General features: G+C 41.2%; 1 protein-coding gene across 1 annotated transcript in view; it reads left to right on the forward strand.

The window, feature by feature from the left end:
• Positions 1 to 16602, forward strand: part of UNK (unk zinc finger) — a 42355-nt gene that overhangs the window by 9631 nt on the left and 16122 nt on the right. The window contains exons 2-8 of the mRNA XM_075044012.1: positions 9159 to 9368; positions 11004 to 11180; positions 11588 to 11718; positions 11850 to 11985; positions 13555 to 13672; positions 14669 to 14856; positions 15291 to 15336. Of these exons, the coding sequence (XP_074900113.1) occupies positions 9159 to 9368; positions 11004 to 11180; positions 11588 to 11718; positions 11850 to 11985; positions 13555 to 13672; positions 14669 to 14856; positions 15291 to 15336 (1006 nt within the window). The remainder of the gene's footprint in view (positions 1 to 9158; positions 9369 to 11003; positions 11181 to 11587; positions 11719 to 11849; positions 11986 to 13554; positions 13673 to 14668; positions 14857 to 15290; positions 15337 to 16602) is intronic.

Genomic DNA, 16602 nt, shown 5'->3' on the forward strand with positions numbered 1-16602 from the left:
ATAACCTTCAACAGTGTACAGCTGTCTGGACGCAGTAAGAGCCGATATTTTCACTGAAACGGGCTCAACCCACATGTTATTGAAAAATAATTATTTCAGTATGATCCTGTTTTCATAGACTCAGCACTTACACAGGTGCTGTAGGGAAGAATTAATGGCAGCTAAATAGTTTGTAGAGCAGAAACCAACCCACAGGGTGATGAGGGTTGTCTCAATTGGGGGTGGTCCATGTTTGAAAACAGGGAGGTGTACTTTAGGCACAGCTGTGTTGTTCACATAAACCAGCAGTGTCAAATTGAAGATATGTCATATAAACTTGGGAAAACATTGGCTGTGTTTTTAAAACATTGCATGAACTGTCTAAATGCTTAGTTAATTTTGAGGTCATGTCAAGTAACACGCATTCATGGCCAACTAATTTGGAAAAAAGAGATCAAACTCAGGGAAATGTGAATGTAAACTCAAGGCTTTATGCAGAGTTCTGGATCTTGCTGAATGGCTTTTAAGGAAGCATCTCTGAAATGTAGTGCATTTAAGTGTTTGCATATGCCTGTGCTTGGATTGTTATAATTAAAAAAGGTGAAAGCTGTGTTTAAACAAACACTTGTGTTTAAAATGGATTTTATTGGTATGGCTTGATCATATACATTTCATGGTCCACTGACGCAACAAGTTTATGCTTTTTAAAGAGAGCACACCACCAAAAAAATGGCTCAAATTGTTTTATTCGTCGGGTTTGAATGACTCAACTCGATGTATGCCAAGCCTAAGGGATGCACAGCTCAAGGGCAGTCTGAACAAGCACCTCTTTTCCTTGACACCCGCAGACTGTAACGCAATTGTAGTTCAGTGGAGCTTGTGTCTTGACTGTTCACAAATGTGATAAACGTTCATTTTATTGAGTTAACTCTGAGTTGAAAGCCTTGATTTTCTTTCCTCATCAAGACACAGCATTGGTGAGCTACTTAGCTACAACATGGTATTTCTCTCAAAACAGAGCCATTTTTGCTATAACTGTGGAAACCAAACAATGTTTTGCCTGAAACTGGTGCGAGGCTGTCTTCCTGTGATGGGCTGGCACCATGCTGTAGTGTTTCTCTGTTTTTCTTTAGGTTTTCAGTGTAGACAAGACACAACTGTTTGTCTGACATTTTTCTTTTAACTGAAAAATGTCCTGATCATTTCTGATTGTTGCCAACACGTGTCATTTTTAGCATGAACTTTTGCAGTCAAAGTTCTTATCTAAAAAGTATTGGTAGTAGATAGATCTTTCGTTGTGGCTGAATTGAATTAGTTGCATTGTTGTCCACCCCATGATCTTTGAAATCCAGAAATAGAGTTACAGTAACGATCAGGTTACTGTTGAATATGACTATTGTACTTGTTGGTGTGTTATCCTTAGTTTTCTGTAATCCAGCAGTTTGTATTTTAGCTTCTGCAGTACACACTATCCTTTAGCATTTATTTGCAAGCATCCAGCTCAACTTTACTTGCTAAATCGATCAGATGCCTAGAAAAAGGAAAACTTGACTGCTGCCTACCTATTTCTGTGTGAAAAGTGGGGGAGCTGTGGGCTATGGATGTGAGCAGTTGTCTTTCTGATCTAAGGTGCACTAAGGTACACAACGAGTTATGTGAACTCTTAAAACAAAAAAACCTCCACAACCAAACAAGCCCAACTCCATGCATCTGTAATAAGTCTCTCCAACTCTCACTTTATTTGCCCTTAGACTGACATTATTGTCAAGCTCTAATGGAGAAGGGGAAATCTAACAGCTTTAAAATCACACAGTGCTGTCTGCTGTGTGACCTTTTTCCAGTTGATGGTTCAATTTATTTAGGTGATAAAGAAAACACTGAGGCATGTGAAGTCTATCTTCTTGACAGATGTGAGCTTACTGAAACTTTTTCCTCATCTTTTTTTCCTTCCCCGCATTCACAGTCAGCCTTTTGTTTTTATAAAGTGATCCATATATTTTTCTTTGAGATTTAAATGCTTTCTAATCTTTTCAAGGTTTACAAAACTGCACCTGGCTGTTGAGGTTGTGGAAAGGCAGATAGAGTGATCATTGTTGAGATGTACTGAAAGAGATGTTTGCATTTTGTGTCAAGTGATGCATGGCATAGGCAAAAGCCTTGGTGTGAAGTGTGAGGGTTTGGTCAGATCTGTGAGGTTATTTACAAAAATATCATTAAGTATGGAAAATGGGGAAATATCCAATAATGGTGAGCCACAGTAACTGATAAAGATTCCTGGTAAAACCTGGTCAGAACTTTGCCTGAAATCATGATGAAAACCTTCAAGGTTGCTGCTAAAAGTGTTTGTTATTGTTTGATATTCAGCAGCGATTGGTGTGAGGCTCTGTTTCAATATTAGGTTACATCTGCCAGTAAGTAAAAAAAAATATTGTTTATTGAAACAGACTTGTCTTAACTACTGCTCTTGTTAGAAGGATGCTAAACATTTCCATGCAGAGGTTTAGGCAGGCTGTAAACGAGGCTGTTGGTAGTCTGCAGCTGTCGGTTGAGGGATTTGGTTGCCTTGTGTCCACCCCTGGGAACAAGGAACTACAACTCCTATGAAGTTAGATTGTTTGTTTGACTTTCTTCTCCCAAATCCCAAGAAATCTGGAGAGTCGAAGGCTATGTTCCCTGTCAGGAAGCTTGCTTTGCATGGAAATGCCAGCATTTTCTAAGACGTCATGGGAATGCTGGTATCAAACCCTTTCTCTGAATTATTTTGGAACAACACTATTCTTTAAATCCCCATTATTTCCTCCCCCCTCCACACCTCAACCCCCCTTTATTCTGGAACATCTTCTTTGCCCGAAGAGCAAAACTCCTAAGCAATGTCAGAACTGCATATCATGGGTTTTCTCTATCAGTAATGATATGTTAAACGAAAGGTGCATTAGCAGGATTTTTATTGAGTATCCTGTTGGAATAAGTAGATTCTGTCATGCACCACTGACTCATTTCAATTGGAATACCACAGTTCAGTAAAAGAAAATAATTGAGTCATGGGCTTCTTACTTAAAGTGTGTCTGATATCATCTTTTGCAATAAAATTTTATGAGGGTGAAATGAATTTAGAGAGCTGATTAAATATGGACAGCTCTCTTCCTCTTGTAGTGGGGTGGCTCTTTGAGCTTAAGAAGAAAATAGCAGTTTTGAAAATATTTTCAATAGATAAGTATTATTGAATTAGAAACATCTATATCCATGGTTAGATATTCTCTCCTGGGTTTTGCAATGCTGCCTACTTTGCAGGCAGTCAGTTGGGTAAGCACACCCTGGTTTACTTCAGATAATTTTATCTGTGTTAGCTCAAACCACTAATTTAAACTTGAAAGCTAAGCTGGTGATTTTTCTTTTCTTTTTTTTTAAACCCTAAACTGAATTAGGAAAACTTTCTCCATCCTGCTGTCTGGACAGATCAGTGCCAATAGGAACCTGCAGCAAAGGAAAGCTGATGAGCAGCTGAGAGCAGTGACCTCTGTCATTCAGGCTGCATTTTTCAGGAAGGATGTCTGTCTACAAGTGAGGTGAACTGGGACCACCTGAAACTTTACAAAGAGGTCTATGGCCTCATGCAGTCCTGTCTGAAACAGCAGGACATGACTGATATAAAAGTGCTGGCAAAAGTCCCCAGCATTCCCATGTACTTTTGTGCCGATGAAATTAATACCTTTGCTGGTGTGATCCTCTGCTGAGAGAAGGCAGACAGGACTAAAATAAATGGTAATGGCAGAAGAGCATTTTCTTCCTGATAGCTGAAATTTTATCAGGAACTTAAGCCTTGGTTTAAAAAAAGAAACAACCCGAAACCAAACACTTTCTTTGTAGATTTCTTAACTAGATTTGCCTCCATGTGCTGTTTTGGACAGCGGCTAGTGCTAAGAATCTTTATACAGCCCTGAACTAGCATTCCTAATATCAGTGCTAATAATTAGGTAAAGTGTCCATACCAGGCTGGACTTTACAGAAATGACCAGAAACTGTGCTGTCTGAACATGGCCTGGGCTACCTTCTCTGGGTTAGTTTCTTGTGACCAACCAGCAGCTGCAGGGATGGAGCCCCGCTGACAGCGGCCAGTGCTTTGAGAGGGGTCCTGCCCGCTAGTGTAAAAGATGTCCATAGTTTACACTGGTCTAGCACCAGATAAACAGCACTGGTACCAATCGCTTAATGCGGGCCTTTACTAAGGGTGCTGTAGCATAGTTTCATGGGTGTAAACACACATTCACATGTGTGTGAAATCTAGATGACAGTGGTGTTGGATCTCACTATTGTCCTACATTTACAGACAGTGTCTTAGTCTGGATTAGCCAAATAATTATCTAATGGTTTTCTCTCTGGTGTCATACTGCTGCAGAAGTTTCAGATCCTGTTTATGAACCTCAGTGCTCTCTCTCATTGGGCCTGAGAGGAATTTTGGCAGAAAGGGGACTGACTGGGTGGAGCAAGGAGGGCTGCAAAGGAGAGGAGCTTGTCTTGGGGCCTACGTAAAAATTTCAAATAGTGCAAGCTATTTGGGTGTCACAAGCAAAAGAGGGCCCAGCCTTGCATTATGGGAGCAACAAGAGTTTGGAAGAGTTGGTTTTAATCCTTTTATTTCCATGCTCCTCAGTATTGTTTCTCTCCCCAGTCTTCTTGATCCCTCTGTTACAAAGCAGACGCTTCTCTCTTGGTGTCAGTGTCTATCTTCCAGTGATTTCAGGGAGCTTTGGGTAAGGCCTTTAATGAGGAATTCAGAACTCAGCTGTCTTTGTGCATTACCAGCATGTTTTCCTGAATTGAGCTCATGCCGCTGCATGTGTGACTTGTGTCAACTTTGGCAGGAAGTTTGCAGTCCTGGAACACAGTACAGATGCAGGTATCCTCTAGGCTGAGCTGCTTGAGTGCACTGAGTATGAACAGAGCCAGACCAGTAAAGCTGCAGCAAAGCAAGAGATCTCTGCAGCAGCAGGCAATGAATGTGACCAGGACAAGGCTGCAATTCTTGAGTTTAAAGCTTCTAGGTTAGAATTTCTTCTTGGTTTCTCTTTTTTTACCTCCTCCTTTCTAGGTTTGATTTTTTTTTTTTTTTTTTTTGGTGGTAGTGTTTGGAAGTGCTATTTTTTTTTTCTTTTCCCCTCATGCTTTTTCATGCAGCTCCCAGAGCAGATGGCTGCTCAATTCCTCCAGGGCAGAGGGGGAACTAGCTGCAATTACTAGCTGCAGATGTAAACACTTGCTGCCCTGTCCTGGAGAGTGGAGCTGCCACTGGCAATTAAAGACAGCAGTTTCCCCGCTAATGTAAATTCTTGCACTGCCCCTTCCCACATCCCACCCCAGAGGAAGTGGAATTTCAGCAACGTAGCATTGGGGTTTTTTCTAATACTTGCCACTCCTGTCGGTCTCTGGGAGTTCCCAAAGCTAGTCTAAGAACCTCTCCTCTTGTCTTCCTAGTGAAAGAAGCTTTCATTTCCAGTAGTGTCCGTTCTGTTCTGCAACAAGTCCAATTCAGGCTGTGGACTTTGATCTGCATTGTTCTGTCCAGTCTTGTCCTATTTGTTTAGAATTGCATTTGTCTTTGTTTAGTAGAACTCATAAATGATAACATTTCCTCCAGGAATTCAGATGTTGCTGTTGATGTTAATGTAGTATCGGAAGAAGGCTGTGCTACGTGGTTTCCATTTTTAAAAAAATTATATGGGTTTGAAAATATGACATATACACACATACAAAACAAAGTGCATGTAAAGTAGACCAATACAAAACTGATTAGTTTTACCTTTTTCGTTGTTTTGGTTTGGTTTTTTTTCTAGATAAATATAGAAGTAACTCCTATATAAAATTGGGGTAATAATTCTTATGTCTCTCATGTGGGGGCTGTAGAGTTTCCTGAGAGAGGAGTTGAGAAATGCAAGTTATCATTGCTGGATTTCCTTTTCCTGTACAGACACAGCGTTTGGCTGACATGCTGTGAAGTGTGTACCAGTTATCAACATGTTTTCAGTTTCAAGGGTCGTTCCAAAATTCCTTTTCTCAGCTGTTCTGGGAAAAAATTTATAGAGACCATTGACACCAGAATGATCTGTCATGATAGTGTTTTGTGTGTTTTTGTTTAGAGCCTTTGCAAAGAGGCTACTGAAATATTAATAGCTTTCTGCTTTGTGAGACATCACATTGCGGTAGTGTGGTCTGTGTATCCTTTCTATGTTCCCAAAACACATGTGGTTTAGATGCCTTTCATATATTTTAATACAAAGTGGCTGGTTGAGTGGTCCATGCACTCCCAGAGGAGCCAAAACTCACTTCATGAATCAAGAAAATACAGGGCTGTAAGGCAATTTACCATTCAGGCTATTGTGGAGGAGGGTGATTTAAAATGTTATAGTGGCTTGAAAAAGAGAAAAACCCAAAGCAGTGATTGAAAGGCTTGAAATGACTGACAATGTGACAACTCTCCTTTTCCTCTGTTGGGTCTATTGCAGAGGTGATCATGCACAGCTAATGTGTTGTACGGAGCTCAATGGTACCTGTTTGCAGGACTTCTTTGAAATTAAGAGTGAGAGATCATTTATTTAATAGACAGCATTAAAGAATGAGTTTCTGATGAAGCAAGTTGGGTGTTAAACACTTTTCAGGTGAACCATTTACTTATGTAATTATCTTTCATTTACATTATAATAAATGTTTCTCCAGGGAGTTTAGCCAATCATGAAATGCAATTAATTTTCAAATGCTCTTCAGCAACAATTGACACTCCAGAGACCAAAATCCCTAGGCAGTGTGTACATTTTAAAACTCTCCTGCTAAAGGGAAGCTGTTTAAACTGGGTTGATCATGCAGTTGTTAAATTGTAGGTTTTTAACATTGTTTTTTACATGCCTATCACTACAAGTTGGAGTGCTGGACTTGATACCCAGGTTGTGTAGGCCTGGTATCTCCCCTTAGTTTCCAGAGCCTTGAAGAGGTTCAGGATGCTGTTCTTCAAATTAAGCCCAGGACAACTCACTTCAGTGAAGATGGAGGAGTTTAAATGTTCTTGGTTTCTGTCACAAACTCTGATTGCTGTACGATACTGGCCGGGGCACGTAGCGAGCTGTTTTGCAGTTTGTCTGGTATGTAAAATGGGAGTAACGTAAATCTCATGTCTCTAAGGTGTACATGGAGATGTATGGATAGAAGGGACTGGTTGGTGACTGTGTAGTATCTGTGGATGACAGGCAAAGTATCATGCTGCTTAAGTTTAATTAATTTTCTAACCTAAACGTTGTTCCAGTCACTTTTGTTCTAAGTCTTACTAGTGTGCCGATAAAATAATCTGTGGAATTCCACCTTTTACAACTGTACGTAGTCCAACAGCTTAGCTTTTCAAGAATGGATTAATTTTATTGTGGCATTCAGTTTTCAGATGAATTGCTGCTGTGGTTGGAGTAGGGATCTCCATCTGAATGGAGCTGGCTTTTTAGAAGTGAAAAGCAACAAAGTGATGTTGTTAGCCCTCACCTACTCCAAACAGACCTGTTTCTGCACGCTGGCTCCGTTTTTTTTTTTTTTTTCTGATGTTAAGCCTTGGGCCCCAATGCAGATACTGTTCCAGCCACGCTGGATTGCAGGGGACAGATGGGCTTGGGTTGAAAAGGGCTTACAGCCCCCTGCAGAGACTCTCCAGCCCTGAGGTTCGCAGATCCAAAGCAGTAGAACCTGCAAGTCTGGAGTATTTGGAGGCTGAAGAGGAGGAATAGCTTTTATCCTTTCATGCTTGCAAAATCCAATGTAGGAAAGCTCTTGTCAGTGATATTCTTTCTTCATAGCAAACAAATGAAACCTCTTTGAATTTGTGCATTTTCCTGAGGCTTTCCCTTCAGCCAGGGGTAAAGAGGAAAGGAGGCTTTATTTACAGATGTTGCTTTCAGAGTGAATCTAGCATGATGATATTATCTGTAAATACACCTTTGGGCATCAGACATCTTTCCATTTATTTAGAAACATGATAGAAAGATCGTCCAATATGGGAATGAATACTTGACAAATTCCTATACTCCGTTTTGTTGCCTCGGAGTACATATGCAGTTTAAAATGAGTCTGCATCTGCTGTTATATCATCCTGTTGCTTCCAGCAGAATACTAGCACTTTTATTTTGACCAACAAATTTTGTTACTCGCTGTTTAAACTGACCTCTAAACATAAGAGACCAGAATGCTCTGGGCCTTCTGTGTTCTTGGAGGTGTCTCTGAGACTGAACCTGGTGGGATTCGGGTCTGAGCTACTTGAACTGTTCATATGTTCCCTATAAATACAGGGCAGCTAGTGGGTTTCAGGCAGCATGGATTTTGTAAGCACCTACACACAGATCACAGTCAGATCATTATGTTGATCTAAACCATTTTGTAATCCTCTACAATCTGGGTTTAGAGACTGTTATTAGTGTCACAAATAAAAGCTTGTGACTTCTTTAGTTCTCGGGATAAAAGACGACACGTACTTTCAGAGAATTACATATTAAAATTAAAACAGCATAAACATGCAGGACTTTGAGGATAGTTATCCTGCTTTTTCATGACTGAGTCCTGAATTCACAAGAATGCAAGAGAGAAATTGATTAATTTTAATTTCATAGTCAGTCATGCACTGAAGAAGCCAAGTTAAACCAAGAGGATGAGGTGTGAAAGAGTCTTTTAGAAATCTTTCTCAGTAACTTGAAGCTTTAAACATGGCTACAAGGAAGTGTATTTATTTATTTTTTTTTTTTTTTTTAGCTGAACATATAGGAATGAAACCTCCTTTTGCCCAGATAGGTCACAGATTTAGAGATAGAAATGGATAGAAAGGTACTTAAGAGTTCTATGTTCTCACAAACTATTTTCTAAGCTCTTAAAAAGCCTCTTCAAAATGATAGGAAAGGCACAATAGAAAACAATTTCAGCTATTGTTAGCATTCATGTTTGTGTTAACTGGCCTGGTAACTGATATCTTCCCATTACAGACAACCAGCAGCTTCCAGTCTCCATTACTAAGAGCGAAAGCAGGGGAGGGTGTGGGAAGGACGGCAGGCATCTCTGTGATGGATGCGGCTCGGTTTGGCCTGGACTCTGCAGGGTGATTGGATATTGCCTCTGACCAGCATCCTGGTCCTAATCTCCTGCTGTTGGATTTCTGCCTGCAGTTACCTGAAGGAGTTCCGCACGGAGCAGTGTCCTCTTTTTGTGCAGCACAAGTGCACTCAGCACCGGCCCTACACTTGCTTCCATTGGCACTTTGTCAACCAGCGTCGTCGCAGATCTATCCGCCGCCGGGACGGTACATTTAACTACAGCCCTGACATTTACTGTACCAAGTATGATGAGACCACAGGAATCTGCCCAGAAGGAGATGAGTAAGTAAAGACTGCACCCTGCTTTTCAGGCATTAGGCTTTTGGGATCAGTCCAGGTGATGATTCCAGCCAGTTCTTGTAGAGATGAGGCAAGTCAGCAGTAAAGCAGCTTTGTAACGTACGTAACATGAGAACAGATGTAAAAACTGTAATAGCAACCCATGTGCTCCAGGCCTGCTGCAGAGATGATACTATGGGTCACTTAGATGGGAATTCGCCTCTTGCATCGTTCACTGTCCTCATGAACCTTGGCATCTTCAGAAAAGTTGAGGTGGGAAAAACAGCTCACTGACGCATGGGCTCAGAAAGTCCCTGCCTGTCAAATAATAGCTCTTGCTCACTAGCAGGGTAGCTTAGTTTTTAACAGATTGAAGAAAGAGGAGGAGCTTTGTCGTCTAGTCCGCCCCCTGAATTATCTATCCCCAGCTTTTTAAATTGTATCAGTTACTTGCCAGTTTTTGTCTTCCTGAACTTTTAAGAAGCCAGTAGGGAAATGACAGGTACCCAGAATAAGGCAACATGAGGAAGAGTTTGTCTTACTGTGTCTTCTCTCCCTGTGACTGTGGTAAGTTTAACTGGAGCAGAGATGCAAGTGTTTCTGCTGTGCATGTGGCAGACAACAGCAATTAAAGGGTTAACCCAGTAATATCATTTTAGCCACATGACAGATATGGAAGAATAAATAGTGTAGCCAAACTGTGGTCAAATATAGGGAGTGTTTTATATAGAGATGCTATAGAAAGATGGAATTTCAGTTCCCTTTCACGGTGCCAGTATAAACACACAGAAAAATGCTATTTATCGGGAAAATAATTTTTTTTTTTTTTTTTTTATTACCCGATTAAGTAAAGAACTTGTGACTACAGCAGGATGGAATAATCCCCCAGCCTGAAGCGTCAGTTTCAATACTTTCTTCATTGTTAGAAAAGAACTGTAAGGGACTGGAAATAGGATATGTGGGGGCTTTGGCTTCTAGATCACTGGTTCATATCTCGCTCAAACTCTGAATGAAAACTGTTGCCATCTCGGAACTCTGCTGATTTTTAGCTTGATGCTGCAATATCTAAACTTTACCTGTTCCATCTTTGTTCTTTTTTTAGTTCTCAGTGTAGATTATTCTTTTTCTGTCTAAGAGGGGAAACAAAACATAAGTTAAAATGGTAGTGTTGTAATTCTCCTTTCTTGTCCTGTGCTCTGCATAAAGGATGCATCTGGCTATAGATAGACTGTTACAGCCCTGTAGGAGTACATCAGCAGGAAACAGTAACAGCACGAAGTCTAGATGGGCTGCTGAGGAAACGGTATGTGCCATGTGATGTCCCTTCAATCATGGCTAGTATATCAGAACACCTTGACAGTGTCCTTGCTCTCTTCCAGATCCCTGGCAGTCACTAAACTAGAATAATAAGCTGCTGCTGGCTTAATAATCCAGTCCCCTTTTTGGGAGGGAAACTATTATGTACTGAGTAGCGACAGGTTTAGGGGTTCTGTGTAGTGTTGGAAGGTGCACTATAAGAGAAGGGGCAGAGTTAGCAAAGGTGTTAACTGCAGCATCCTGTATCGGCAATATGTCTTCTGGTAGTGTTGAGTCACCTGTGTGACTAAACTTTGTTCTTCCCCTCCTTCTGTACCTTAGATGTCCCTTCTTGCATAGAACTACTGGAGACACAGAGAGGAGGTATCACTTGCGCTACTACAAAACTGGAATCTGTATTCATGAGACAGACTCCAAGGGAAACTGCACGAAGAATGGAGTCCACTGCGCATTTGCTCATGGGCCCCATGACCTACGCTCTCCAGTGTATGACATCAGGTTAGTAGAGGTTGGGGCTGTAAATGAAAAAGGTAATTTCTGTACCCAAATGAAAAGTCAGATGATTGAAGGACAGTACTACTTCAGCATGAAATGCTTAGGGTTGGGGTGATGATATATACGTTCCTAATAAGACAAATCTGTAAAATCTCCACGAAGGATACTGAAAATGGGGGAAGGGACCACAGTTTAAATGAGTTGTGCTGTGGTTTGGAGTCAGATTGCGGGGGAGGGCCTCAAAATAATGCAGTTGCTGTTCAACTAAAGATGTTCTGACAAAAAAAATGCATGAACGAAATGCACCCGCTTAGGAGTTGTTAACACGCTCCAGTATGTCAGTTTTTATGTACATTTATCTATCTCTTCATCTGCTCAGTCTGTATGTTCATTTAACTCTGTCCACAAAGGGAGCTTCAGGCAATGGAGGCTTTGCAGAATGGTCAGACTACATCAGAAGGTGGCATAGAGGGTCAGTCTGCAGTTGCTGCCAGCCATGCTATGATAGAGAAAATACTCAGTGAGGAGCCAAGGTGGCAAGGTGAGTGTCGCTTAGGGTCTGTGGGGCTGGGAAAGTCTGGTGTTTGTGGAGTGCCTGCTCCTGTCAAAAGCTGTTGTATAGTAAATATAGATCATGATCTATCTCACACTAACTGGTTGCTTCTTTTGCAGATACAACATATGTGTTGGGAAATTACAAGACAGAACAATGTAAGAAACCCCCCCGTCTCTGTCGCCAGGGTTATGCCTGTCCCTACTACCACAATAGCAAAGACAGAAGAAGAAGCCCAAGAAAACACAAATACAGGTACCGCAGTCCTGGATATTGTATTTCCCAGCTGAGTGGTGAGATGTAGTAGAAATGTGTAACAAAGGATATAGGATTTTGTCCACTAGATAGCTTTTTAGTGTGTCTCCAAGGCCTGTACTGACAGATGTGATGGACTGTTATTTCTGCCTAGGAGAAGGGTAACAAATTAAACAAGGAGTTTTCCTGTATATAGGAACTCTGATAAATGACTGTTGCTAAATCATGTTACAACTCTGATTTTTATAGCAAACAGAACCTGTGTCTGGCTTGCCCTTACCATATAAACTCCTGCTTTAGAAAGCAGTGCAGGAAAAAGAAAACAAAAGAAAGTTTTAATCCCCATCTAGAAACAAACTCACACAACAGTGTTTTCATGGTAAAGGATTCAGAATCATCAAGCTGCTTGTTGTGTGTGCCTGGTGATGGGAATCGTGAGGCACAGTGTGACCAGTACTGTAGCTGGACATGCATTCCTAACCAACTGCTAAAGACTGTGCTTTTGAGGCACCAGGGTGTTCTCATCACTCAGCTGTCACTGGATTTTTCGGCATGCAGTGTCTCCCTGAACACGTTTCATCCAAGTTATAGGCCCTCATTTCCTCCAACACAACAGAGCTTTTGTTGTGGTCTCAGTGGGGCTTTTCCTTAGTTCCTTTTTGAAAAACATAAGAGCAGACCAGAAAGCCAGGAGAGAAAATACCGTGGATGTTCTTGCTTCCCTTCCCCACCCCCAACATTCACAGAAATTTTTGAATTGGCACCGAAGTCCCATATTTAAACAAATAAAAATCAAAGGAACATTAATCCCAACACTTTCAGGAGTAACAGAAACACTAAGCCAGTATTCAGGCAGCAGCTATGTGCTTTCTGCCCCTGCCTGGGCCCTTTGGGAAGGGAAGAGGTGAAACCTTCTCCCCTCCGGATCTCCACTCACTTCTGTGTTGCTTTCCCCACCCCCAGCTGATGTGGCTACCTTTCATGCAGGCGGCTGCTGCTGCTGCTGTCTGCTTCCCTCTGCTGTTGTTTGAGGGAATGGTTAAGAGCATGAAGAGCCAGGGAAGTAGGTCACGACAAAAATTCAGAACTGGGAAAAAGAACTGTTCCTGGCTGTGAGAAAGAAAATGGACTTGCCTTTTCCCCAGTGACCTGACTCAGCCCCTTTTCCACATGGCCATACTATAACCCTAGTAACATACCACTGTAAGGGTATTATGTGTTTTAGGATTAGCCAATTAACTTATTAACTTTCTATGAATGTACAGTTCCAAAACAGAAACCAGACCCAGCATTTCTGACACTAATCACGTCAGCTGCTAATATTGTTAAGTTATGTTGGTTCAGGTTGTATTCGGTTTCAGATGGAGAGTTAAGCCATGTTTCTTTCATTGGGAAATTGGAAGGGGAAGAAGATGCAAAAGCAGCAGGGTGGGGGCTGGGGAAGCAGCAGCCAGCCAAACAGATTGTACAGCTGAGGGTGGGCAGCCAAACCTGCCTCCTGATGGAGGAAGCAAAGCTTGAAGCACGTTTGTGAGTCTGATGCATTCTCCTGCCACCTTATTTACACAGATCTTCGCCATGTCCCAGTGTGAAACATGGAGATGAGTGGGGAGATCCCAGTAAGTGTGAAAATGGAGACTCATGCCAATACTGCCACACTCGCACAGAACAGCAGTTCCATCCAGAGGTACAGTAACCTGCTTACTCCATTTGGTAGCTGACTAGAAAAGCAAAAGCATTCTAGTCCTGTGAAGTAAATTAGTGTGCCAGCTGGGAGAGTATGTGGACTGCTTGCAGTGTGGTCCTAGGCTATAGAGAAACTGCATGTTGGAAGTAAGCTGAAAATCAGCTGCTTTACAGGGGTCCCTTTTCATTAGGTAGACTGTATGGGAGGAGGTAAGAAAAGTAGGGGAAAACCCAAGTGTAAGAGCAGTCTCATGTATGGGAGTCCTTTTGAAAGCATGATGTGGGTTTGCTGGTAAGCATACAGCATCTGTTTCCTTGAGGAAAAATTCTTGGTTAATGATGAACGCACTAAACCATAGATACCCGTGAACTGGTGCTAAAAACCACAAAGCTTTTAGTTGTGAGCATGCCCAGAGCATTCCAATATCCTTACAGAAACTGTAATTAAGACCTTGTCCTAGTCTGCTTCATGTTACAGTGTTGAAAAGCTTTGTTGAGCCTGTATCGGCAAAGCAACCATTGTCACCGCCTGTCAAACTGGGGGGAAGGGGAATAATCCATTTCCTACAATCATTGTCAATGGTTTGTTATTTTCCTTGCAAACGTGGCTGTAACTTTCTGTGCTGTCATCTGTCAACTGTTTCCTACTTTTTACTATTTGTAATATCCATGGAGCTTCCAGTGAGACTGAGGGACTTTATGGCAAATGGTGACCTTTGGGTGAGCTGATGTGTGATGGGTTGATCTTTGGGTGAGCTCTAGCTGTGATGGGCATATTCTGGTGTTTCCATAACTATAGCAGGTTTTCCTTACTTGGAAGCAAAGCACTGAAATGGTCACCCTGAACTCTGCTGGCCTTTGTGCCTCTTATCTGTGTTCCTGTCTTGCTGTCGAGTCTCTCCGTAGTACTTTTGTACCTGGGCTGCCGGTCACTGTTTTTTTTCCTATTCATGTCTGGTTTTTTTTGTTTTTTTGTTTTTTTTTTTCCCATCCTTAGATCTACAAATCCACCAAATGCAATGATATGCAGCAGTCTGGCAGCTGTCCCCGAGGACCCTTCTGTGCCTTTGCACATGTAGAACGTACGTGGGCTGCTTCTCTCGTCTTTCATCGATATTTGAGCTATGGAGAGCTTCTGGCCAAAATAGATAGTTTAAAATATAGGGCTGCTAAACTAGAGCTTCTGTGAAGGATTTTCAAAACCAAAGTATTAATTTTGATAATTCCTGTAAAACCGTGCTAGTGTGGGAGGTGTTGGCAGAGCTGAAGGCAGTAGGTAGTCTGTAGGACTCAGCCCTTAGCTCTCAACTGCACTGTCTCTTGAAGTATCTCCCTCTGTTCCCTCTTGCTTGCTCAGTGTAGGAGGACGGAAACAGAGAAAGCTGCTTCTCTTCTGTAAATGGATGAACTGTACCTAGCTAAATTGTGAAGTTTTGTATTTTAAAAAGCTGAGGATAAAATTGCTAATTTTAGATAATATATTGATCAGTTTTAAAAATTAAATACTATTTTACTATTTAAGAAGTTTTACTTAGAGTTTGATTCTTTAAGTTAGGTTGGAGAAGAAAAATATGCAGTGCTTTTGTCTGCTTTTCCTCAGATTGTCTTTTTCTCAATAGCTCCCTGATTTATAGGTCATTATTTCAATCCTCACTTTCATCAAATGTAAACTAATGATGCTGTTTTGGTTGTGGGAGTTCTATATTCAGGTGGGTACTAACATTCATAGATAAGTGGTTAGCTCCTGGTCCCATGGCTCCTACTCAGTTTCTGTACTCCAGTCTCACTGTTGAATTTGCAGCAATTAGAGCAGGTTACTCAGAATTCAATGGATTGGCTCTGATACTGGTCACTACATGACCTTGAGCAAATCTCTTTGATATTTGATTATCCTTTGTAAATGGTAGAATTAGTAACTGCTGCCTTTGTCAAGGAATGGTGAGAGTAAATTCTCTACAGGTTATGCAGTTCCTTTTATAGGAAGCCTGGTCAACAAGCAGTAGTTATAGCTAGAGCTGTGGGCTATAATGGCCCAAAACATAGTAATGCAACTACACAGTATGATCCAACAAGCTGAAGAGAGAATGAAATCTTGATAAAGAAACGGTGTTTAGCAAACTCCCTTGTGTATAACATAATATTTTTGTTTAGGAGATGCCTTATTCCTAACAAGGTTACTGCACTTGATACTATACTGCTTTAAAGCCAGAGTAACATTCTGTGGCACTTAGGTCATTCCAATGGGATTACTTCTTGTGCTGTCTTACGGAATTGTAGCTTTTAGTCCTTTCTTAGCAAGGTGAACACTGAGGGCCTAATTAAATTAAAATAACAGGAGACCGTTTATCATATCTGCTCTTAGCATGAGTTTTGCTGATTATTAGCAAGAAATGTGTTGAAACCAATACTTTAAAGATATTACAGTACAGGCATAGTGTCAGTTATATGGTTTTTGTAAAGATGCTGAGTTGTGTTAGATATAAATATTACAAGTCTACAGCATCTCCACTTTACCTTTCAAGCCAATGACACTTTCTTTTTGTGTATGCCTTTTTATGTACGTTACTTTTTCTTTTAATAATGGTTTGTACTGAGCACAGATGGAAACTTATCTCCCTCAGCTGATTATAACACACCCATCAACTTTGTGCCTAGCAATGAAGGAAGCTCTGCTTAGTTCAAGACAGCTGAATGAATAACACGCAATTCATGCAGGGAAGATAATTTTGGAGCAGTGTTAATGGACTAAAGAGCAGCACAGTGTACAAGTGATGACAGTAACAATGTAAGGAATATTAGATAAGTAGTAGCAGTTTGCCAGATAAGGTTTCTTCTTGCTTCTATACTTACAAGTAGGGGCTTGTGGAATATTTCTTCTCAAGAATATCTAGGTGTTCTTGTTCCTAAATGTCTTGTGGTCTGTTGCAATTG

Source organism: Buteo buteo, chromosome 13 (assembly GCF_964188355.1).
Source record: "Buteo buteo chromosome 13, bButBut1.hap1.1, whole genome shotgun sequence".
Classification (NCBI taxonomy): Eukaryota; Metazoa; Chordata; class Aves; order Accipitriformes; family Accipitridae; genus Buteo; species Buteo buteo.